The sequence below is a fragment of the Leptidea sinapis genome, chromosome 37, assembly GCF_905404315.1.
Source record: "Leptidea sinapis chromosome 37, ilLepSina1.1, whole genome shotgun sequence".
NCBI lineage: Eukaryota > Metazoa > Arthropoda > Insecta > Lepidoptera > Pieridae > Leptidea > Leptidea sinapis.
In genome coordinates, this window is record NC_066301.1 from 5805091 (window position 1) to 5830879 (window position 25789).

At 32.9% G+C, this 25789-nt stretch overlaps 1 protein-coding gene across 1 annotated transcript; it reads right to left on the reverse strand.

The window, feature by feature from the left end:
* Positions 1–1013: 1013 nt before the first annotated feature.
* LOC126975761 (opioid-binding protein/cell adhesion molecule homolog) lies at positions 1014–21348 on the reverse strand. Its single transcript, XM_050823794.1, has 10 exons — positions 21191–21348; positions 13178–13275; positions 11791–11995; positions 8388–8546; positions 6497–6625; positions 5951–6089; positions 3984–4129; positions 3365–3451; positions 2660–2767; positions 1014–1844 (listed from the first exon to the last, which is right to left on the reverse strand). Exons 1-10 carry the CDS (start codon positions 21258–21260, stop codon positions 1825–1827), a joined length of 1161 nt encoding a protein of 386 aa, XP_050679751.1. The 5' UTR covers positions 21261–21348; the 3' UTR covers positions 1014–1824.
* Positions 21349–25789: the final 4441 nt, after the last annotated feature.

Below are 25789 nucleotides of genomic sequence, written 5' to 3' on the forward strand. Positions count from 1 at the left end.
TCATATTTATCTGGTAGACAACAATTAACAGACATAACTAAAATAAATCTTATAACTAAAACCAAAATGAAGGAGAACAACATTTGGCGTGCCCCAAGGCATATTCTAGGACCACTGCTTATTCTTATTTATATAAATGACCTTCCTCATACTATTAAGGAACTAATGGTAATATTTGCAGGTTAAATTATAATAATCTAAAAATCAATCTAAATAAAACATCCATGACGAAATTTGCTTACAAAAACACAATCATATGGATTAAATATAAATTATGAAGGTAAAGCGATTAATCAAGAGAAGTCCACAAAATTCGTAGGCATTCATCTTGACCACAATCTGTCATGGAGAACACACATAAATTAACTCATTAAAAAACTAAAAAAATTGTCATTTTCTCTACATATGCTGAAGAAAGTAGTTGATATGACTGCGGTGTTAGCAGCATATCATGCGTATGTAGACAGCACTTTGAGATATGGGATACTTTTCTGAGGTAATGCTCCAGGGACTTATGAAGTATTCAAAGCTCAAAAGAAATGTGTCAGATCTGTCTGCTCACTGCAAGCAACCGAATCATGTAAACCTCACTTTATTAAATTAAATATTCTTAGGATGCCATCGATATATATTTATGAAGTAGCAGTTATGGTAAAGAGTATTATCAATAAATATGAAACCCTAATTTCGAAACGAAACTACAACAAATTACGACCTTTCAAGTCCAGAACAGAGCATAAGCATTTCCTTTGTTACTTACCACGTTCCATCTCATCAATTGTATTAACTAATTAAAAGAATATTGCACCTATTGTAATGGAGGTTAAAACAAATCTAAAGTAAGTATAATTAATATCTTCATGTTTTTACTGAAATGCAAAATGATAAATGTAGTAAAAAAATAAGTATCAAATAGTAAATGTCTTTTTATTCATAAGTTTTATATACAGGTACGCATACCTATATAACCTACAAAAAGAGTTTTTTACATGCTTAACTTAACTGTAAATAATGTATATACAATTAAAATGACACCATTTTGAAAGCGCAGTATTTTTCTTACATTTAGTCACAAATTGTTATTTAAATTGTTAGAATCACAAACTGTTTTACCAAACCATAATCCGGTTTTTATTTTGATTTGAATGGCTTCAGGGTCTCATCACATTTTATGATGTTATGAACATCGGAGACCTTATAACTATCTCAAATCTTTGTGATATATTTAATTATGAGTACGTGCTCCGACGATGAGATGCACATAACTGCTACTACAATAAAAAAATCTAATATTTCAATTTAGGAGGTTGCAATATAATTTTATGGAATACCATTAGGATCAATAAAAAATAGCATCAAACAAACATTTTGTATTTACATTATTACGTATATACTGAATGTTTCTGGATTTGGAACTATTTAAAAATGGTTGCACCAGTCTTCCTCAGGAAACTCATTACGAGCTTCGTAGGAATGCATCAATTGCTCAAATACGTATTTCAGTAACATTCAGTAAGCCTATATTATAATTTACATTATATTTACATCTATAATTTTGGCTGGCAATGATGTAACATTTCCTATAAATAAAAATTACACCGAACTTATAAAGTTGAAAACATTTTATTTGAAAAGTTCACTAGCACACTTATCACCCCACTTTAATTGTCATAAATTCGTAAATTCCTGGGATAATTTATGTCATAATATTAATAATATTGTGACCAATGTTATGGCTAGCATTGGAGCATTTTTTGTGGCTACATCGTGTGTTGGGGACCAACCATCTGACCAAGGAGACTGTGCGCCCTCCCCGCTTCCAGGTCATAATGTAGTAAGCATCTCTGTGAAAAAAATTGGATGTTAGCTGAAATGATCTCTAACTAACATATTATCATTGTCATTATTATTAAAAGTACTTTAGCTATCGAATCGTTTTGTCACTTTCAGTCAAGTTAAGCTCAACAGAAATCAAGAAAGCGTTCTATATTAATAAAAAAGCAACCGACTTCTAAAAATCTATTCAAGAACAATAAAATATGCACTAAATAAAAACAAAAAACGCGTATTCTTCTAGAACTTAATAATCAATATAACGTTGTTAAAATTTCTGTTATTATTGGAAATTACGTTACGGTGGGTGGACTCAAATATCCGGATAGCATATAAAGTATTAAATTTTCCGCTGACTATCATTAATTTGCTCCTAAGAATTGAAGAGTTCCGTTACTTTGTCACGATTCCTATAATCAGCAGCTAACCAAACTCATCAAAATACCCTTGAAGTACTTCCTTTCTAACAAAAAAGAATCATCGAAATCGGTTGGCTTGATATTGACTAATCCGTCCATTTGTGAAGCACACACTTAATGCTAATTTAAGACTTATATGGTTTTATAATGGATCCCATTGTCAGAACTGGACAAAAATGGAATCACACGGGATGCACCAGCTTTCAAGTAAAAAAGAATCATCAAAATCGGTTCCCCAGTCGAAAGTTTTGATGTCACAAATATAAAAAAAACCGTCGATTTGAGAACCTCCTCCTTTTTTTAGTCATTTAATATTGAGTATAGAAGTGATTGGTGTCGATTATGCACAAGTCAGTTCAAAATTAAGTTACAACTGTTCTTTTAAAGTTATCTTGATTTATATTTACCTAGGGTTTGCATTTGATGTTGGCTGAGAACAACATAAATGTCTGATTGTTCTAGAGCTGGATCCTCCATCTTATCTCGAAGTGGTGTGTCTGTATATCTTTCTTCATCTATTGTTGAAAAATATCATAATATTAATTGGTTACTCAACGAAATATTCAATAGTATTTTAAACTTTGTTAGAGAATACACTCTTACAGTTATCATGGTTTTATATTTTCACATTCAACGTAAAAATATAAATAAAATACATATTTAATAATTTTTGTGTTTTAAGTTATTTTCCTGTTTTAATGATGAAGTTAGGTTCTTTTTAAAATAAGTTTTATTGAAAAACTTTAACATTACCATCTTGAACATTATCATAATAATTCGTTACAAAATGAAACACTCAATTTTATTTTAATGAGTTATGAGTTATCACTCAAATTAAGTTGGTTTTATATTTTCACATTCTAGGTAAAAATAAAATCAATCAAACACACATTGACAACACAATTTTGAATTTATTGTAAGTCATTTTAATATTGTAATGATGAACTTTACTTCTTAAAATAATATTTATTGAAAGACCTTAAATAAGGATTGGTTTTAAATAATAAATAAAACACAAGAGTGTTGTAATAATGTAGTTGTGTAGTTATTCTGAAGTGTCAGAATTTATGTCAATAAAGTTAAAAACTAGATGTAACAAAATTACAACTTACATGTGACCATCGTAGTTGTTGGTAGTGCTGTCGTTGTTGTTGTTGTTGTGGTCGTTGTTGTTGTTGTTGAAGTCGTTGTTGTAACCACTACAATTATTATTTGAAATTGACAATTAAATTATTTTATTTTCATAGAATATAAATAATATCTATGGATCCACGAAATTGATAATCACAAAATCATTTCCTTTGACGTTAATTGCTAGGACTTATAAATTCATAAAGTATTAACTATAAGCTATATATAAGATCTGAATCTTCAATTATCCTTACAATAAGTTTAGCATGACATGAAATATTAGGCATTTTAAATGTTTAGTAGTTCGTCGAACTATTATGTGACATTTTGAAGTGTGGATGTATAACCTGACATGATATATACAGGGTTCTTGAGAAGATAGGAATAAGTATATATAGAGCCATAAATTAGGGTTCGAATTTTATTTGATTTGTTTTGGCCTTAGTTTATCACGGCAACCAACTAATATAAAATATTTTTGATTAGATTCTATTATTTCTCTTGCGCAGGTTTTGAAGAGAAACGCTGGAAGGAGAATGAGAGCTCTCGTGATATATTTGCTCGCTGTTTGTTACTTATGTATGAAATATTTTAACGTACTGTATAAGGATATTTCCGCTTGAGCGTTTCCAAGATGATTGTCCACGTGACAGCGATACGAGCCCGAGTCTCCTCGCGACATGTCGTTCACTACCAGCGTCATGGTGTGCCGGTACTCTCGCGATATAACACTCTCCATGTGTTTGCTACCTGCGATGATAAATGAGCAAAAGTAATAGGGTTTAAAATATGAAATTGCCATTTTATTGTAATAGGTACCTACTTCGATTTGACATAGAACCTTCATGGTTTGAGATTTTTGAGTGAAACTTTTTTCACATGGTACCTAGGTAGTTCTCCTCCTAAAAAATGCGCAACATTCGATTATAACCTTCCAGTTGTTTTTTTATTCAGCTTAGACAATAAAGATGGATACTTCAAAAATTCGAGTGAATTTTGAATACGAGTTCCGACGAGGAGATAACGCAGCAGAAACAGCTCGCAATATCAATGTTGCGGTTGGAGGGGGGACTGCTAATGAACGCGCCGTGCGATTTTGGTTTAAGCGCTTACGTGATAAAAACTTTGATTTGAAGAAAGAACCACGTGGAAGACCATCGACACAGGTGAATAACAATGAATTTAAAGAAATGGTGGAAGCCGATCCAAGCAAAACTACCCAAGAATTAGCAGCACGGTTTTACGTTACCTTACGAACAATATTTACTCATTTGCGTCAAATCAATAACATAAACAAATATAAAAATGGGTGTCTCATAATTTGACTGATCTGCAGAAAGAAACTTGTGTGAAAGAAACTCGCGTGTTGAAACTTGTGGTGCCTTGTTAAAATGATACAGAAATGATGGAATATTGGATCGAATTGTGACATGCGATGAGAAGTGGATTCTTAACGATAACCGTAAGCTAAAAATGCAATGGCTAACATCAGGTGTATCGCTTTATACTGTTCTTATTATTATTTTGCTCTAGCTTTCTCCGATCTGGTCAAGCAATAACAGTAAAACAGGCCCGACTCGGTCTGCACCATTATTGCTCCAAGATAACGCGAGACCTCATGCAGCACGAGAAACCGTTTTAACTCTACAGGAACTGCAATTAGAAACCATTCGTCACCTTCCGTATTCGTCAGACCTTGCTCCAAGGGACTACCATTGTTTTCGTGAATTGGACAATTTTCTACATGATAAAACTTCTTCTCAGGACGCAGCACAAAATGTTTTCACACAGTTTGTCGAATCTAGATCACAGCTCTATCAAAAAGGCATAAATAACCTTCCTATTAGATGGCAGCAATTTTTATTTTTATAAAATCTACAGCACATAACATCGTATTGTATAACAAAACATGGGCCAACGGAGATTTTATATTATTTAGGCAAGACAAAATTCTTAAGTAGCTTCCTAAAGATAAGCTGAAACAAGAAAAAAAGGTGAGTACGTATAACATTCATTTTACTTCCGTGCGTGTGTGTGGGGTATGTGTATATCTTATGTGGAGTATTTGTGTATTATGATGAGTTTTATAGACGGAAATGTTATCACAACATTAGTTATTTTGACTGTCGTAATCGTTTGATATTATATTTTTAACATTTTTTGTAATGTGTAGATAATAATGGTAATTATTTTGAATAAATAAATACATTAAATTAAAAAAAAACTAATTTAAATTTTTCATAACAAATCGGCAATTTCATACTTTAACCCATCTTTAACCCGTAATATATTTTAGAACAGTTAGGAGTTTATTAAACGACTATTTAAACTATATTTTAAAGCATTCGGGTTGATCTATACAGGTATTTTCCCTAACTCATTAATAATGTTTATTTGAAGGTAGAGTACTGGAAATATTCATTATCCAATTTATGAGGCCCTGACGTGCAATCCACAGCCATGCTATAAATGACTGTAGTGAACAAATTTTACTTATGGACACTCTAACCAAACAAAATTGCTTTAACCAGAATGATTGTATTAGTTAATAATTACCAAGTGGTTACCTACCATTTACAAGTAGTTCACCGTCAAAGACCCAATATGAGGCGGCGATAGGGTATGCTTCTGATGTACATTGTAAGATCACTGACGAACCGGTTAGGGCCCAGGCGGCTGCATGACCGGACCAAACTGAGGGGGCGACTGTTACAAAAGGGACACATTTTTAATGCAAGTCATCTGTCAGATGTATAGGAATAGAGGAATCTACTTAATATAAGACAATAATCTACCAGTGGGAGGCTCCTTTGCACAGGAAGCCGGCTAGATTATGGGTACCGCAACGGCGCCTATTTCTGCCGTGATGAAGTAATGAGTAAACATTACTGTGTTTCGGTCTGAAGGGAGTTGTACCTAGTGAAATTACTGGGCAAATGAGACTTAACATATTATGTCTCAAGGTGACGAGCGCAATTGTAGTGCCGCTCAGAAATTTGGGTTTTTCGAGAATCCTGCGGCACTGTATTGTAATGGGCAGGGCGTATCAATTACCATCAGCTGAACGTCCTGCTCGTCTCGTGCCTTATCATCATAAAAAAAGACAAACTCACATACAACACGCAGCAATATCCTCTTACTGACAGATGGTGGCACCCCGTTGGTAGCTATACATAGATATGCTCCCGATGTCGTTCTCTCCACAATTGATATGTTCAGCCATTCTCCGCTCCACTTCGATACTAAAGAACATCAAACAATAACAGATATTGGGTTCGTATCCCGGTAGGTGCTTACATTTAGATGATGAATACATATGTTTGTTTCCGAGTCATGGATGTTTGTATGTATTTATGTATGTTTAAGTAAGTATATCGTATTAAATATATAGTTGTCTTGCAACCCATAGTACAGGCTATGCCTAAATTAGGGCAAGATAATTTGTGTAAAACTGTGTCAATATTATTATAATATTGTGGTTATTAAGGTAAAAGGTGATTTATTTTCTCAAAACGGATTCCTTTCGAATACGTTTCACGTCAATGAAAGCAGTACCACCGCTTCGGAAAATATAGTTGCATTGAGAGAGAAGAAACGGCAAAATAAATTCTACCGCTAATTTGCTCTCTTTAAAAAAACTACAACATTGAATTGTTCTGATAATAATAAAAACCTAGTCCATAGCACCAGCAAAGTATTTGAAATCAATTTATTATGTTTTGGTGATGTTCAAATGATAATAAATACCACAAATGGCCAACGGGCATTCTCAAAATAAAAAATTCGCAATCAACTCTGCATAAAGCCGAAAGGGGCATCGAAGAAAATGTATTGTAATAACCATATGATGACCAATATAACTCAGCGGTTAGTGACCCTGCCTACTCAGCTAGATCTCCCGGGTTCGAATCCCGTTTCCGTTTACATAAATATGTATGTTCATGTAAGTATATTGTCAAGCCGCACACTACATGCACAAGTCCGCAGTATGAGACGGGACGTTATCGCGCACCCACTACACTAACCCTGATGAACGACCTCGGAATGGTCCGAAATTAGTCGGTACCAACTCCGATAAGACGTGAGTAAAATACAGTATATTGTAATAAATATATCGTTGTCTTGTACCCATAGAACAGATAATGCCTACTTTTGGGCAAGATAATTTGTGTAAAAGTACGTTAATATTATATTATTATAACCCTTGTGCAAACTTGTGTAAAGTAGCGCAGTTATGCGCTACTTTACCCATGTATTATAATATATTTTTGACAACCTATATTAGTAACTTAAAAGCGTAGAATGCATTATAGCAACCCAATGTTTCAACAATTCGCTTAAATTATTTAAATAATGACTTTATTAGGCGTCCTCTGCGCGATACTGTTGATACTGGCAGGTCACGATTATTTAATTGGATTGATTTGATTGCATACATTTTACAGGTTGCCGCTCAGAATTTAAGCTTTTAGAAAATTATCTAGACTATAATGTCACTTATCATATGGTGAAAGTGAAATCACTATATATTATAAAACAAAGCCCTCCTCCGCATCTGTCTGTCTGTCTGTTCGCGATAAACTCAAAATCTTTTTCAAACTCTTCTTCTTCACCGATTTTCATGTTTTTTTTCACGCATTTGTGTACATGAATGATTTTTGTTGGCGGTGTCGAAAATGAGCCGCCTCTGGGCTTTTAACAAAAATACTGTGTAAACCCTTTGAGACATAACAAAATAATGTATGGTGAAGATGTGTATCTTAATATAGTTCTACAGAAAAGTGCGCGATGGCATATGTCAATAATATGTCTCTCAAGGATAACATACTATATCAATATTTTATTATTACATACGTCTTTGTTTAATTTTCAACTCATTAACTTTGATGACACATTTCCGAAGGCTTTAGACTATATTATTCCCGAATATTAACATAATTTTCTATTGACAGAACAGCTTCTGTCGGTTCAGCTAGTAATAAATATAACTATACAATTACGAACCTACAGTTTGATTATCAATTCTATAATGTCTGAAGTCCTCTCTCCTCCACGTGACACTTGGTGTAGGGGTCCCGGAGGCCACACAGCGGAGGGCCAGTCTCTCTCCCTCGTCAACCGTGACGTCACCGCTGCTGGCTTCGTCGTCGATGTCCGGCGATACTGTAAACACTTTTTTGTTGTGACTGTGGATCTAAATAAACTCAATTTTGATTGCAAGTTTTACACACCTACTTTACAAACACTATAAAGAATTGCTTGGTAAAAATTTCAAATTAAATAACTTGTCTTTGCAAGAAAACCGTAAGAATAATAAAAAAATATAACATATCAATATGTGAAATAATGTTGAAATTCAGTTAAAGAATTCTTTAAAAAATATATTGATTTTAACTTAATCGCCAATTCTCACTGCAAATCTTTTTCTTTGCAGGAGAAGAAGACTAGAGGGGAATTTTGGTAGACGATTGTAACTTGAACATGTGACTCATTTTATTATTGTGAATAGAATTTTGCTGAATGTTATAATTTGATCTAAGCCTAGATTAAAATATAACAACCTGATATTAAATGAAGTAAAAATTTTTGATAATTTAATTGCTAAAACTAAAAAAAAATATTATGTATACTAGGAAAATTTGCATAAATGTGTTAAAAAGTGCGAACAGCATAACTTTGATACCAGACATAACCACTAAGGCAAATAAGTCATTTTTGGGAAATTCTGTTAGATTCTATAATAAGCTCCCCCGAACATAACAGAATTGCCTGACAAAACATTCAAGACATATATATAAACTGTTTTAATGGGAAAAGGTTACTATAATATTAAAAGGCATAAAAGGCATTTATTTTCTCAAAATTAATTCTAATACTAGATACTACTACCGCTTCGGAAACAAATGGCGCTCTGAGAGAGAAGAAGCGGCGCAAGAAACTCTCCCAGCATTCTTTTTTTTTGCGCTCTTTTCAATAAAAATATACAATATTGTACAGTTGCTATAAAATAATCACAATCTAGTCCCTAGTCTATTAAGGAATATATTGAGGATAAAGAAGTTTGGAGTACGGTACCATGCATATCGCGAGTCTCTGCGACCCTGTAGCATCCACTGACGTATTTTTAATTACTTACGCTTTTTGAGACTTTTGCGCACTTGTGAACTTTTTTTTGACTATTTACAGATGCTTTTTGTAAGTTTACGTAAATATTTTTTTTTTCATTTTAAGTTTACTCAGAAGTCACGAAAAACCTATTTTTAATGAATATTATGCAAATTAATCATTTATTTATTTTAATCTTTTCAAGAGGAACTGAAATATATGGAAATTAGAATGCACATAAGCGGTAGCAAGTAGCTAGTAATGCAATCGAAGACTTGCTTCAAATAGCAAACATGCACGGATTTGCGGACAATTAACTTCTTGTATATATAAGTAGTGTTTAATTAAAATAAAACAGTTCGATAAATCCAAATGTGCATGCCTTAAGCGCTCATATGTTACGTATTTCTTTTAAGTAGTTGTAATACAGATAAGATATCACTAATATAATAATATAACCACTTCACTTGCATAATAATATATTTTGTTGACGTCAATAAATTTTAATTATAATAATAATGTATATGTATTTTGTATCTAATGTCATCAAGCTCTATTTATAAATAAACTATAACTATATTCCCCGTAATGATAGTTTCAATTATATGTAATCATAGTATTGTAAATATATTTTTAAGATTTGTTTTGTTACACAATCAATATAACTATAATATATGGCTGCTCAACACCCGAAAATGTCCCAGCCGAAAAAAAATAGTTTAGCTAAACAAAAACAAATTATACTGTAATTTACATTCCATGGCTTCCAACATAATTAATGAAGAGATAAAAAAAATAAATTGAGATAAAAAGATTGATATTTTCATAAGTTATTGTCCACACAAACACCCACTAAAACCATGTCATTTATCTATATGACGATGTGCTTTTCATATCATTTATATGCAGAATATGATTGTTATATAAGATTTTATGCGACAAAACTAACAAAAATCGAAACAGGGTCGAACATGCCTACGCACCTCGCGCTTAAGGCATGCAATAAAAAGTAATTTTTCGACGATCTTGACCAGATCCTCCATGGCCATGTGGCTACCAACACTGCGTCTTCCGGTACGTAGTCGCCATTCGAGGATTTTTCCCTGTGTTTTCCCTGTGTTTGTGCTCTGCCCACCTCAGTTTTGCAATAATTTGGGCTATGTCTTTTATTATTTTGTTTCATATGGGTCTCCTCATTTCTGATTCGATCTCGCATGGAAACTCCGAGCATAGCCCTCTCCATTGCCCTCTGAGCGACTATTAACTTTCTCATCTCATCAGGGCCATAGCTAGCGACCACGTCTGCGTACCGTAAGTCATCTGGCAACACACACTGGTTGAAGACCTTCGTCTTCAGACACTGTGGTATTTGGGATGAAAAGATTTTACGGAGCTTCCCGAACGCTTCCCATTTAATATAAATAAATAAACTAAGTTTCGTAATATTAAAGTCTAACAAAGCATTTATAAATAAAATAAATAAAAAAGTGTTATATTTCTCGCAATAAAGAGTTACAAATTTAAAAATTTAAATAAGAGTTAAAGATTTTGTTTGCTAGGGTTTGTAACTTTTGTGTAACACATTGTGAGTACATAAAGTATTATTTTTCTTTATGATCGAATTAAAATTTGCAAAAACCCATCTACAGGGGAATCCCTCCAAGGATTGCCAGTCTTCTCTGGTTTTTGCTGGCTAACCAATTACTGCCAGCCGACTGAATAATTTCGTCTTCCCATCTAGCATAGGGTCTGCCTCTTTTACGTACCCCTTTTGATAAAACAACCATACAGTCACCTCTTTGGTCCATCTTTGATCTTGTATACGTGCCACATGTCCCACCCATTTTTCATTTCAAGGATTGCGTGTAAGCCACGATATCTGTTGCTTTCGTGTAGTTACGTATTTTATTGACTTTACGTATATTTAACATGCTGCGTTCCAAACCATGTTAAAAGCATGTATAGAGCAGTAATATCGCATGTTTGATTTATAATTCATTTAAAGTTTTTTTTTATTGAAATAATGGACTAGATGAGAATGCCATTACAATGCAGTGCTGATCAGGATTAGTAATTAGTCAGTTAAGTCTTATTTACCCAGTAATTTTACTAGCTACGGTGCCCTTCATACACATTACTGCTTCACGGCAGAGATAGGCGCCGTTGTGGTACCCATAATCTAGCCGGCATCCTGTGCAAAGGAGCCTCTCACTGTTCTTGTGTTTCGTAATGTGTTGTGCGCGCAGTACAAATGATCACGTGTCTTTCTCTCTCCATCACAATACAATAGTTGTCGACTCACCCACAACGTGTAACTCGTGCAGCTGACTCATCATGGGCTCCGTGTTCACCTGACACATGTAGCTGCCCCCGTCCGCCGGCGTGACGTCACGCAGCACCAACGTCCAAGTGCCGTCGCCGTGAATCACGCTGATGCGGTGGTTCTTGGTTATCACGTGCGCCGCGATCGTCAGCACCGTCTGTGTATCCACACGGAGCCACGCCACCTGTGTGCAAAGATATGCGAATAATAAATACTATATTATCGTCTAACATCTACTCTTAGAAACTTCACTTATATTTATATCTTATTTGTAATTTTATTTTGTAATATGGACTTGCTCTGAAATAAATGATTTTATTATTATTTTTATTAGATCATTTTTATATATAGACTATGACAGTTGTGAAGACGTCGAAAAGAATTAAGTTAACTAGTCTCTGTTTTGAGTGAGTGTAAGACGTTGCTTGTTACGCACACTAAACTAATATTCCTGGCCTGTTTTTATCAGTTATCTAACAGCAAAAGACTCTATCTAGACGTTTAAATGATCTACTGTTAAAGTTATTCTAAAAAATATAAATACAATGACGTTTTATATATTTTAATCGGTAGTAGTGATGTACGCCATATTCGAATTGTGGATCATTACAACTTAAAAAATAATTATTGTCGGGGTGTACTTACTTGTTTAAATAAATAACATCAGATTTATATCCTTTTTTATACACTAATCAGCTAATTAAATTAGGAAATTATTTTGCGAAAAACCATATCTCTCCCCCAAATGTCGTGATTTTTGTTGAGTGTAAATTTCGCTATGTTTTGGCTTTCATCTTTTCGATACGTATTTCGAATCGATCGTGTAGAGGACACAAGGCATCCTCAGGGGATGATGACTCGCGAAATTCTGGCACGAGACTCGTGTCGAATTGATTAAAAACAAAACTAAGCGTTATTTACACTCAATAAAGATCACAACACTTGCTTACAATAATTATATTCCTACTATATTTATTTCATTTTTTAATGAATGTTGAAAGATAATGATAATGAAATAAATAAATCGAATACAAACATAAATATTTTTATCCAAATATAGAATTTTAAAATAACTTTTAAGCGTCAAATTCTACTACCCATTTGAAAAGTTATTATAAAAAGAAGAATGGACGCAAAAAACTCATCAGGCCCTTTTTTTAATAAAAAATATTTGAATACAATCTATCGTTAAATAGGCGGTCGGGAACGACAAAATGGAAATTTTCGAGGTGTGGGATCATATAAAAAGTAATTTATGATATTGTATTCAATAAGAAATCTAGCTTTATAAATTGTGTGAGAGATTTTTTTGGTAAGACCAAATTAAGTTTCTTGATTTTTAGTCGCACTTGAGTGAGCTTAATACCTTAAATGACTGCAGTTCATCAACCCTGCAGATGAAGACAGCATCCCTTCCCACAGCTACCGTCACGTTTGACCCCGGACCCACGAACCGGGGAAGATCTGTGAAATAATACAATCTCAATTATCTTGAATTCTTTGAGTTATCGTTGAACATCACAGCAACATAATTATTTGTAGAACAAATTGTGAGAACAATCTATAGGTCCTTCATTAATTGTTGGGATTGCGAAGCATCATTTCGTCAATGAACTTGTAAAATTATCCACGTTTATATAGAAATCGCTAAGCTTTCAGACAAATAAGCTAGTTATAAAGATAATAAACCAGAGACCAGCGTAAGATGATTTAATATGATTGGGATTCCACTATTTTGAATAAGTAATACCCCTGCCATAACTTTTACTATTCTTGATTGTTGAATAGATTCATGCAGACTACAAAGGAACTAGTTGGGTTAGTAAGGACTGAATATGCACTTTATTTTTGTACTTTATATTCAACCAGGTGTCCATTCGCAAAAGATTCATTTTACTTTAGTCATGTCAATAAAAATAATCTATATAATGAAATATTTATCGTCAATAGCGACAAACAGAAGTATTAAAAAGGTGTATGGATCATTTATACGTTGAGATAGAGTATGCACATTCAAATAATATTCCTGGCCTGTTTTTATCGGTTGTCTAACAGCAAGAGACTATCTAGACGTATAAGTCATGTTGAGTTTGAATTATTTGATAGAGAATTATGTAAGTTTCGAGACAAAACGCCTCTGAGAAATAGTTAATAGAGATAAGAAAATAAGTACACGATTTGATAAGTTCATCGAATTATTGGTATAATCTTAATATCCATTAACTAAACATTTATATAAGAGCAGCGCGTAAATGGAATTCAAAAGGTTTTATTTCCATCAGATCGGAGAGGAGAGGAGATGAGCCGCGAAGCTGTCAGGTTATTTTCACCAAAGCGGAGAGGAGATGTGAGCTGTGCATAGCGGATATATTATAAGCTGTGAGAATTCAAAATCAGTCAAGTGATGTCTACGAAGGGCCCGCTTACACACAACTATAGAAAAATGAGACATCTCCTCTCCGCTTGATCCATTTCCACCGAAGCTGTGGAAATAACGAAATCTGATTGGTTATAAAATACATCTCCCTCCTCTCCGCTGAGGAAGAGGAGAATCAAACGATCGTAGATACGGGTCACGTCATGTGACATCCTCACCCAATGTGACACCATCCCATCTAAGCTATTATAGTCGTGTATATAGTGGCGAAATTTACCTTTGTATTTTACTGTTATTGTAGCTGTTTCTCATTAAAACACGAATAAAACTACATTTTTTTAAATTCAAACCTAGCTAGATCGATTTATCGCGCCCGAAATCCCCTGTATACAAAATTTTATGAAAATCGTTGGAGCCGTTTCCGAGATTCAGATTATGCAAGAATTGCTCGTTTAAAGTATATCTTTAGTTTATCAAAAATAACACTAATTTCATTTCATAGTTAACAAAAATTGTTTAATTCTTAAAATAATATACCATTGTGAACAAATTATGTTATTTTTATTTCCAATTTTCTTATCTTATATAAAGGTAAAGCTGTTTGTATGTCAAAGTTGCGTCACGCCGTTTCTTCCCAAATCTTATGCTCCCGGATCATTTCCCTTCGAGGAAGATAAACGGAAGCGGTTTGTGGCCATAATGTCGACTGAAGTATCTGAGGGGGAAATGTCTTATATATTTTAAGTAGCATTATAACAACGATCTATTAATAGATAGGTTTCGTATTAGTCGTTGTTCGGGTTGACTTGGCAGTTATATAAACGAGATCAGCGGTTTGCAGGCAATACATTCTCCACAGTTTGCACTTTATAACTAACTGCCCAGGCAGACTTGGTTATGTCAAAAGATAATAGTGAAAATTGAATAAATATAATCATTTTCGAGTGATCCCGTTAGTTATAACTTAACAATAAACGACGATAACATACAAAAATAAGTTTCGTAGAATGTAATACTTTATAAACCTAGTATTTATTCTAATGCTATCCCAACGTTTATTGACGACATCTTAGTTCATATTAGAAACCTAAGATTATCAGTGTTTCTCTACTTTATTAAGCATGTATTAAACATATAAACCTCCCTCTTGTATCACTCTGTCTACCAAAAAAAAAACCGCATCAAAATCTATTCCGTAGTTTAAAAGTTCTAAGCATAGATAGGGACAGACAGCGGGAAGCGACTTTGTTATAAACTATGTAGTGAATATTATTAGATATTTAATTATTTTCCCAATATACGCTGTAAAGACCGTCTACTGATGTCCAACTGAGCACGTTGTTTGGTTGATCTACACCAATATACTCAGCTGAACGAATGCTCCATATTCTCACCTGAATGACTGCTAGGGAGCCGAACATGCCTAAGATTTTTTTAAAGACAATAAGGGACGAGACGAGCAGGACGTACAGCTTACAATGCACTGCTGCTCAGGATTCTTGAAAGACCCAAAAATTCTGAGCAGCACTACAATTGCGCTTGTCTCCTTGCGACATAAGATGTTAAGTCTTGTTTGCCCAGAAATTTCACTAGCTGCGGCGCCCTTCAGACCGACACACAATATTGCTTACACATTACTGCTTCACGGCAGAAAAAGTTACCACTGTGGTACCCATAAGCTAGCCGGCGTCCTATGCAAAGGAGCCTACCACTGGTATGTCCGTGTTGAGCCAGTCTCCATGACACGAGTAGCCAAACGCCGCAATGTTTACACAGCTAGAGCTAGTGCACCAGGGAATAAAACACAAAATTTACCATATGTTAACCCAGTACATAAAATTACAAGGCTCTCACAATATTAGCACTATATGAGAACGGAAGTAATAGAACTTATTCTACCCGAAGTGTTTATCAATGTTCCGTGTGTATGGGGCTAAGGGTTGCCAATCCTACTATATAACACAGTATCCTGCTTTTAAAGGTACCTACTATGATTTTTAAAATATATTATAGTAGGTGAAACTACTACATTTTATCATTTTTTCAGTGATGAACAAAGTGGAAAGATGAGCACAATAGAGCCAGTATTTTTTTTTATGAAAATAAGGGACGAGACGAGCAGGACGTTCAGCTAATATCAATTTATACGCCCTATCCATTAAAATGTAGTGTCGCTCAGGATTCTTGAAAAACCCTAAAATTCTGAGTGGCACTACAGTTGCGCTCGTCACCTTGAGACTTAAGATGTCAAGTCTCATTTGCCCAGTAATTTCATATTCTATCTACGGCGCCCTTAAGATGGGCTATATAACCTCACCAAATCTATTTCTTCTGTAAAAAAAGCTGGTTTTGGTTCAAAGGCTAATTCTAAATTAAAAGCTTATTGGTTTCGTTTCAGAAAGCAAACACTGTTAAAAGATATAAAAGACATTTATTTCTTCAAAATTGAATCCTTTAGAATTCTTTTTACGTTATTTCAAACACTTACACCGCTTCGGAAACAAATGGCTTTCTGAGAAAGAAGAAACGAAGCAATAAACTCTTCAATCATTGTTGTTTGCGCGCTTTTTAATAAAATATACAATATTTATTTATTGCATGTACTTTCATTGTTGTTGAAATAAAATAATTATAATCTAGTCTCAGGCTGTCCAATCGCTTAAATATTCAGCTGTAGAGTAGTTGGATTTACGACAGAGTCATTTCTTAACAAAACATTTACGGCCTTACAAATAAACTTGGTATAAACTTATAACTGAGAATCAACCAAATATATGCAAAATGTTGACTATATCACTGAAAATACTGTCAATACAATGATCATTCTGAAGTTTTCCGAATGTCAAGTAGCAAAGCAAATAAACGCGGAATAAGAATATCCCAATCATAAGCAAAATGTAGTTTTGTAAACATTTTGCATATTACTGGTATAACTTTATTCCAAGTTTATTTGTAACACGGTTTAATGTTGTTGTCACAGTTGTATGTAAAGATGACGGAGCTTTAAATAATTCCGTCTATTATTTCCATATTATTTTCAATAGGTCTATCTCTTCCGCATGGTTCGTTATATTTGATAAATGTTTTCATATTTATCTACCCACTGGCTTCATCCGCTCTGACAATGACTAATGAAAATATCTCGAAGAAAAATAATAACCATTCCAACGAACGGGTAATGAAATTAATTATTACTTTTGTGATATAAGGATTTAGCTTTTGTTATGTTTGAAGATACTTAAATATAACAGGCCAGGTTGAATGATATGGACTATTTATTACATTACTTTGCATTGAAGATAAAAAACTATTTCGGTAATCAAACTTAAAATAAATCACTTTTGAAACGATTTAAACGAGTGGAATTGTAACTGTGTTTTTATATGAGTTTTACGCTTTCATGGGTACTCCTCCATGCTCTGAAAAGGTCACGAAACGTTGGGTTAAATAAAATAATAATACAAATATTATTTTTACGTAAAAAGGAATGTAAAAACTGAGTTAGTTAAAGAAAATACAAATTTTGTTTTAAATGACGTATAATCAAAGGAACCCAAAAAAGGTGAGAAAAACTAAGTACCGTTCCAAGTGTAAGTTGTAACACAATTCTCTTATTAAGTATATACATATTTTTTAAGCAAGCATTAAACAATGAATATACAATCTTTTCTCAACTAAAAATAACAATAAACTCTTATAAAGTTCTATGAAGTTATCTTGTTAAGCATATTATATATACAGCAGAACCTTGTTAAGTCGAACTTTGACAAGTTTAAAACCTCAAAATCTCGACTCTCTATTAGTCGAAATAATCAGCGAGTCATTTGCCTTTAAGCCATTTTGGTACATATTTTCCCTGCATAACTCGCAAACATTAAATTTTAGCACTGTATCTTGAACATAGCAATGTTTCATAATACAACCTTCACAACTCGATCATATGAGACTTATTACCTCTATACTTCGAAGAAAAATAAGGTACCGACTTTAAGAATTTGCCGACAGTTTAAGTTGATCATTGTTTCTTAGAAATCAATTGAGGAGTATACATTGAATAGAATTACAATTTATGACTCACGTTAACGATGTCAGGTGTTCAATTTTATTATTTTTGATTTCTCAACCTCTTTATGTCAAATCAAAATCCGCGAAGTCGAAATTGCCTAGAAGTCGAAAACTCTATAACTCGATATTTTAGGCGTCTCTTTTGATGTTCGACTTATAGAAGTTCTACTGTATCAGAAGGCTTCAAGTAAAAAAACCATTAACAGATATATTATTTAAACATTCATGTCGTCGTTTATTAAGATGGAGGGTGGAAAAATTTAGGTTAATACACAACGTTATAGCTTTTTAAAACATTAACATAAAAAAATTTTTCGATGTGTGTTTATTTTTTCAAGTGATAATTTATATAATTTATTCAAATTTTTAAATTAATATTTGTTAATTTCAGAATTTTTTTATTGTTAATGCTGCTATAACGTTGAATTTGAAAATGATGAATAATAGAGGTGTAAGCAGTACCGGGGGTTTGGACATTGATAATAATTGTTATTAATATTTTAGATAATTTATTTATGTAATATTATATTATAGATAATAATATTTAATAATTTAAGAGTTATTAATGAAAAACAATGTAATATATTTTGCACATCTTGATTTTTTAATAATAATTGCAATGCATTTTTTTATTTGCTGATAATATAATATAAACTCGAGATATATTTTTGTAAACGTTATTCGGAAACGGATGAGCAATAGCTCATATTTTTAGGACCTTTATCAAGAATTTATACGTTTTTGACTTTATGACTATCATACAAATAATGCACAAAATATTTGGTAAGTGAAAATATTATTATTTTTCAAATATTTTTGGTGTTTTTTTTTTATTTTGCCAATTTAGTTTTAATTATTTATTTATTTTTCAGTCAAGTGGATGTACAGTTGCCATTAGATATCTTATAGGTACTCAACCAGACTTGATCAAATAACCAGACTGACATAACTATAGTCTCAGTATATCTAGTTATTTGAGTCTCAGAAAGTGTTTCATCCATTGTCTGATTTATTCAAAGGCTGTATTGAAACTGAGTGTGGGTTCTAGTTCTATATTGAAATGAAAATCAAGATGAAAGTATTAAATCGATGGGAACTTTGAATGGAAATAATTTACCAATTCAAATGCTAACCAAAAAAAAGACTCGATTTGAAAAGCATTTTCTTTCTGTATTAGTTTAAATTTAGCCATTGAAGTCATGAGCATTATTGTGTTTTAAATTTTCAAATGCAATTCAATTGATGAATTTATTGAAATATCATTTATTTTGCAGGCAATGTGCAAAGTCCATTTTTTTTAAATCTATTGTTCTATGTAAGATGAGTTATAAGAGGTGCGCAAGAATAATTATGTAATCAAAACTATTTAAATGGATAGAATGTAAGATATATGCAAGAAGTCATTTGAAGAATATATCACAGACCAATAAAAATGTAACCATGTTATTTTTTTAAAATAAGGGACGAGACGAGCATGTCGTTCAGTTGATGGTAATTGAGACGCCCTGCCCGTTCTTTACGTACTTGGTTTCTATACTTGGTTATAAATAGCGCGAATAGCCCTCTTCTGCTGCATAAATATACTATAAATATCGACATTAGTGTCCCATAGCAATATAAAATAGGACATAGTGCTACGACAATAACTAAATTAAACCAGTCGCGCCGTATCTTTTTAACCGCGTTTACTAACTAACGGCCGTTTTCAAAAACCTATCTATCCTTATTTTGACTTACTAGATGTAGAGAAATCTATCCTTTTATGCTTACTTACAATTCAATAACCTATCGACATGAAGCATTCGACTATAACTATGTTGGACATAACTGTGGATAGATAAGATCTTGTCATTAAACGGTGACAGCAATGTAACCGTAACTAGAAAAACGTTTTTGAAACGGCCGTTTGTCTATTAGCCAATCCTTCATTTAATCCATTTATTTGAACTGTTAATTAACAACGTAGTTAGTAGAATTATATTGGGGCTTAACACAAAATAGATTTGGGAGTCGGCTTTGATTAGTTAATTTGTAATAATATGTAACGTTAAATTTCTCAAATGTGATAATTCTGTAATGTAACGTATTGTAACCAACGATTGTAATGAGGCGATTTTTCTAAATTTATTAAAATATGTACTCATATCATCTTGTTTTCTATAAATTTTAGAAGTCGTCTATTCTTAAGATACCCTTTTAGGGTTCCGTAGCCAAATGGCAAAAAATGGAATCTCTATGTAACAGCCACTTTTTCCGAAACTATAAGAAGTATACTGTTGAAACTTGGTAAGTAGATGTATTCTGTAAACTGCATAAGATTTTAACAAAAATAGAAAAAAAATAATTAAATTTAGGGGGTTTAACAATAAGTTACTTAGAACTGAAACACAATATTTTTTTTCCTCACTCCCAAAATAATATTGAGGTTTCTAATATCATTTTTATTCTAAACTGAATAGTTTGCGCGCGAGGCAAAGTGGTAAAATTTGTGCGCCTGTAACTTCAGAAATAAGAGAATGATAAAACTAAAATAAAAATATGATGTATATTAACATGCAAACTTCAACCGAAAATTGGTTTGTTCGAGATTTAGTAAGTAGATTTTTAATACGTCATAAATCGTAAGCCTTAATTTACCTTTAATTCGATCAACTCAAATAATATTATTATTAAAGAACTTTTATAGTATGTTACTTACTGCTACGGAACCCTTCTTGACTCGCAACTGGCCACTTTTTATTTATCTGCTTGTGCAAATTACACATTATTTAGCTAAGCATGATAAATATTGTACTTTATAATTATATACTTATTAAGTTGGATAACGAAGAACAAAATATATAAATAAAATAAAAAGTATTAGTGAATACTCTTAATTAATAAATTTTAAAAGAAATTCTAAATCTCCACTAAAACGATGTTTCGTAATAGACCTACCTACTGAAGTTGAACTGTGGAACAACACTGACACTCCAAGTAACGTAATTATTACTGTAGCGCGGAACATTGTTCAAATTTAAACAATTCACTAACTGAAACCCGATCGAGTTTTGTGCGTTCGTAATTATTCTGTTTCACGAATAATATTCTCGTTGCTCGCTCGAACATCAACTGTCGGAGAGAATTTCGCTTCTCAAGGATCGGGTGTCGCGCATGCGCTTCCTTCTAACTATATTTACATGCAAAAACTTTTCTTCATATTTCATGGTATCTCGTTTCGTTTACGATAATATTTACGTTGTGGCAAATAGAAGTATATTACACAAATAAAATTTGAAAACAATTTTTTTATGAACGATTCGGGACTCGAACCCACTAATCTCTCGGGTTCTATGCGAGAGACAGCTCTTCCAATTGAGCTTACCATTCGAGTGGCATATCGTCATAACATCTTGTATACTACAACAAAGTTGAAGAAAGCATTGTTTAGATTTACAAGAGCGTCATCTCAAGTCAATTTCCTAATATGCAAAAATTTTAGTGTTGAGCAGGTTATCAACTGTAAAGTAGATTCTGTAGATGAAGCCATAACCTGAGAGTTTAACAAAGCATACAAGATTTAATGACGATACGTCACTCGAACGGTTACCTCAGTTGGAAGAGCATTCGCACGAAACCCGAGAGGTCGTGGGTTCGAGTCCCGAATTGTTCATAGAATTTTGTTATCAAATTTTGTTTGTGTATTAATCCTAGAAGTGAGGGTTATCGCTTTAAAAACATAACAAATTGTTTAGAAGTAAATTGTAAAATTATATTAAGATAGTTAGCATCGGATATACTGAGACATGATTATGAGACCAGATATGTAGTAATACTGAAGATTATACTTGAGACATAAGTCATGTCTGATTGTCTTTTTTCTGCACATGACGTACTATTATTTAATGTTAATGTAATATTTGTATCTATCAATGCATCGTAAGAAGAAATATATGTTTAGTACTGTTTAACCAAGTTCAAAAAAGGAGGAGGTTCTCAATTCGTCGGTATGTTTTTTGACAATTCGTGAACCGAATTTGATAATTCGTTTTTTATTTGAAAGCTGGTGATTCTCGTCTAGTCCCATTGTAATTTGGTCCAGATCTAACAATGGCATCAATGAGAAAACCATAAAAGTCTTAAATTTGCTATACATACGTATAACAAAGTAGATGATAAATTTACGAATAACTCAATGTAGCGCCAACCGATTTCGATGATTCTTTTTTTATTGGAAAGGATAAATAGACTTCAAAGATAGTGGTGAGAGTTTGATTAGGTTCTTATCACGGAATCCATGATTAAATTGTTAGTTAGTGTACTTCAAATTCACTAAAAATCATAAAATAAAAAAAAAGACGTGTGGCACTCGGGGACTGCCGCGGTAAAGCAATTATAATTATTTATTTATGCAGTATTTTTTTTCCTTTGTTTTTTTTTCTTTGATATTTATTCAAGTTACACTTTTTGAGCGTGGTGACCGACAACAATTTTTTTTATTTTATTAAATAAATGAGAAGTTAATATAGTTCAAAATATTTTTATTATCTTTCAATACATGTAGGTTATTCAGGAATATTTATCATTGAAACTATAGATTTATGGTAACTGAAATACGAAACATAAGCTTCAGACTTGATATCTTCTAAATATCTGGAAAATACCGCGCCAATGGTGGTCCCATATTTTGTTATGGATTCTTGTGGATCATTATTCCTTTTCAAATTCAATATTTTCGAAAGAAAAGTTGTCAACCGCTCTGATTTTTTATCAGCGAAGTTGATGTTTAAATCGCCAGCCAAAATAAGTGGAAATTTATTACCATTTGTACCATTTTTACGATTATTGTTATTTTTGGAATCGGTGTCCTTCCGCCGCTACCCGCTCTCGCTTCTCGCCTCCTCACGACTCAAGCACATCTCATCCATAACTATATATAATAACTATGTAGTTACAAACCTATCTTGGATGACACCGACTCCAAAAATTACTATAATTGTAACTAGAAATAGATTAATTAATTAGAGTATACAAAAATACGCAATTATTTTTATACTTTTTAGTGCACATTATATCTATTGTTTTGGAATAGTGTTTTAGAAGTCGGTTGTTTTTTTGTTAATTTATTCTTATTTTATGATTTTGTTGTTTTTTGTGTTTTAGAAGTCGGTTGTTTTTTTGTTCATTTTCTTTTATTTGATTTTTTGGGGAATAGGGAGAACAAACGAGCGTACGGGTCACCTAGTGTTAAGTGATCACCGCCACCCAAATTCTTTTGCAACACCAGAGGAATCACAGGAGCGTTGCCTGCCTTTTTTATTTGGTACACGTAATCAGGCAGTAAGTACGCACGGTGCCCACGCCAGCATAACTTATAACAGAAGACTCACGAGCAAACTTTTCACCCACATATACATACCATACACGGATTGTGATCCAAAATTGCCTTTTTTAAGCTCCTGCCGCTAAAAGGTTAGATCTACTTTAAATTAGCTATAACTATAATTAAGTAGGTTTAATACCGAGGAATTTTCTTTACTTCTGGTATGCCATCATCCACGTAAATAAAAATATTCATAAAATGAAAACTACTGGGACAAATTATGTTAATTTTTAATTCCCACATTTGGCAAACGCCCGCATCAAACTAAAGAAAAATCACGAAAATCAGGTCATAAATCTCAGTGTAATCTGTGTACATACATAAAAAAATACCAATCGAATTGAGAACCAACTCCTTTTCGAAGTCGGTTAATGAGTAGGAACGTTCTAGGTTGGTGTATTATTATTTCACGAATTTATAAGTATTAAAGGATTTATTGTTTAAGATATGATGTTTCGTTAAAAGTATCTTTGCTGATGGTAAAAGTAAAATTGTATTCTGATCAACCTATATACCTACTACCTCATAATACATAATTGTATACTATTAAAACTAGCCTAGTTTAATTTGAAACATCATTTATTGTTACTAAACTAATAGACGAGTAATTAAATATCAATCAATCAATGTCAGACGAGGTAAGAGTTATGCTATAGAAAGAGAGACAAACTCTAGATGAATATTGTTCTAGAACAATAATAAATAGCAATCTATCTAGATAGATTGCGCAGAATCAATATCGGCACTATGAATGTCTACATTGTTTGCCGATAGATGGCGCTAGTTGGTACTAGCGGCAAACATTCACCAAAATGTAAGTATTTAACACGCGCCTTAAGTATTTGTTTAGATATTGTCACTATATTTAATATTGTTTTTGTTATTGGGTCTAGCAAATTGCAATAATAAGCTGGAAGCCAGAAACTAGAATAGTTCTATTGTTTATCGGTGTTATTATATATTATAATAATAGTTCAAGTGATAACGTGTCACTTAACAATAGCATAAGTCGTTCTTGTAAAAGTTCAAACTGAGCAATCATTTAGTCATAGGTAACTAGCGCTGTGCGATAAAATATAATGGCAAGATTTCCTATTTATGTAATTTCTTTTGTGGAGTGAATCTTTTGTACATATCGTGTATTATGGTCTCTTCTAGAAATATGACTTTAAAGCAATCTATATATATAAAAATGAATTGCTGTTCGTTAGTCTCGCTATAACTCGAGAACGGCTGGACCTATTTGGCTAATTTTGGTCTTGAATTATTTGTGGCAGTCCAGGGAAGGTTTAAAAGGTTGAATAATTAGTATGAAAATGCTCGGAATTAAATAAAAACAAAAAAAATGTTTTTCCTTTGATGTGTCCATACATAATTTCTATGAGAGAATTTATTCACGCACGGTTTGACAGTTCTGCTGTGAAACAAATTCATTACGACAGCTGGGTGCATATTTTACGAAGTAATTCTTATTGACAAATTCATAAAAAAACATTATGTTATTTATTATATACAGGACAACGTCTGTCGGGTCACCTAGTTTGAAATATTTTTGGCTTTTCACAAAACTCTACCGATACGAAAGGCAATATCTGGGCACTCAAGGCGGGGAAGGGAACTTTGTTTGCCTTTGAAAGGGACATTATTAAATTATTAAATTTCTAGATGTTGGATATTCAGTACATCTATAATACGCGAAGACATGGTTGAATATTATGGCGCGGTGATACTTAAAGCTTTTGTTTTTGTATTCGACGTCTAGAACATCAATAGCGTCTTTCTTTGTCGCTTGAGTTAATGAAGACTTGCCATACTTTTCTAGCGTTATACGACATACCTCACGACCAAAGCTAACAGTATCCGCCAAGTTGGGTTACAGGCAACAATAGTCAGCCATTTTAACACTTTGGTTTAATTTAATCAATCCCGCAAGTGAATCTATTATGAATGGCGAATCATTGTGTTAGAAATGGCATCATAAATAATTCTAAAGGAATATTTTTTGGGAAAATAAATGCCATTTATGCCTTTATAAAAACTTAGCACAATCCTCATAAACTTAACTGAAGCAGTAGGTTGCAGATTAGAACGAAAACTGAATGAAAGCGTATATAAGGCACTTACAGTACGGTGTTAGAACTCGAACTGATTACAAAATGGCTAGCTGACAGTGA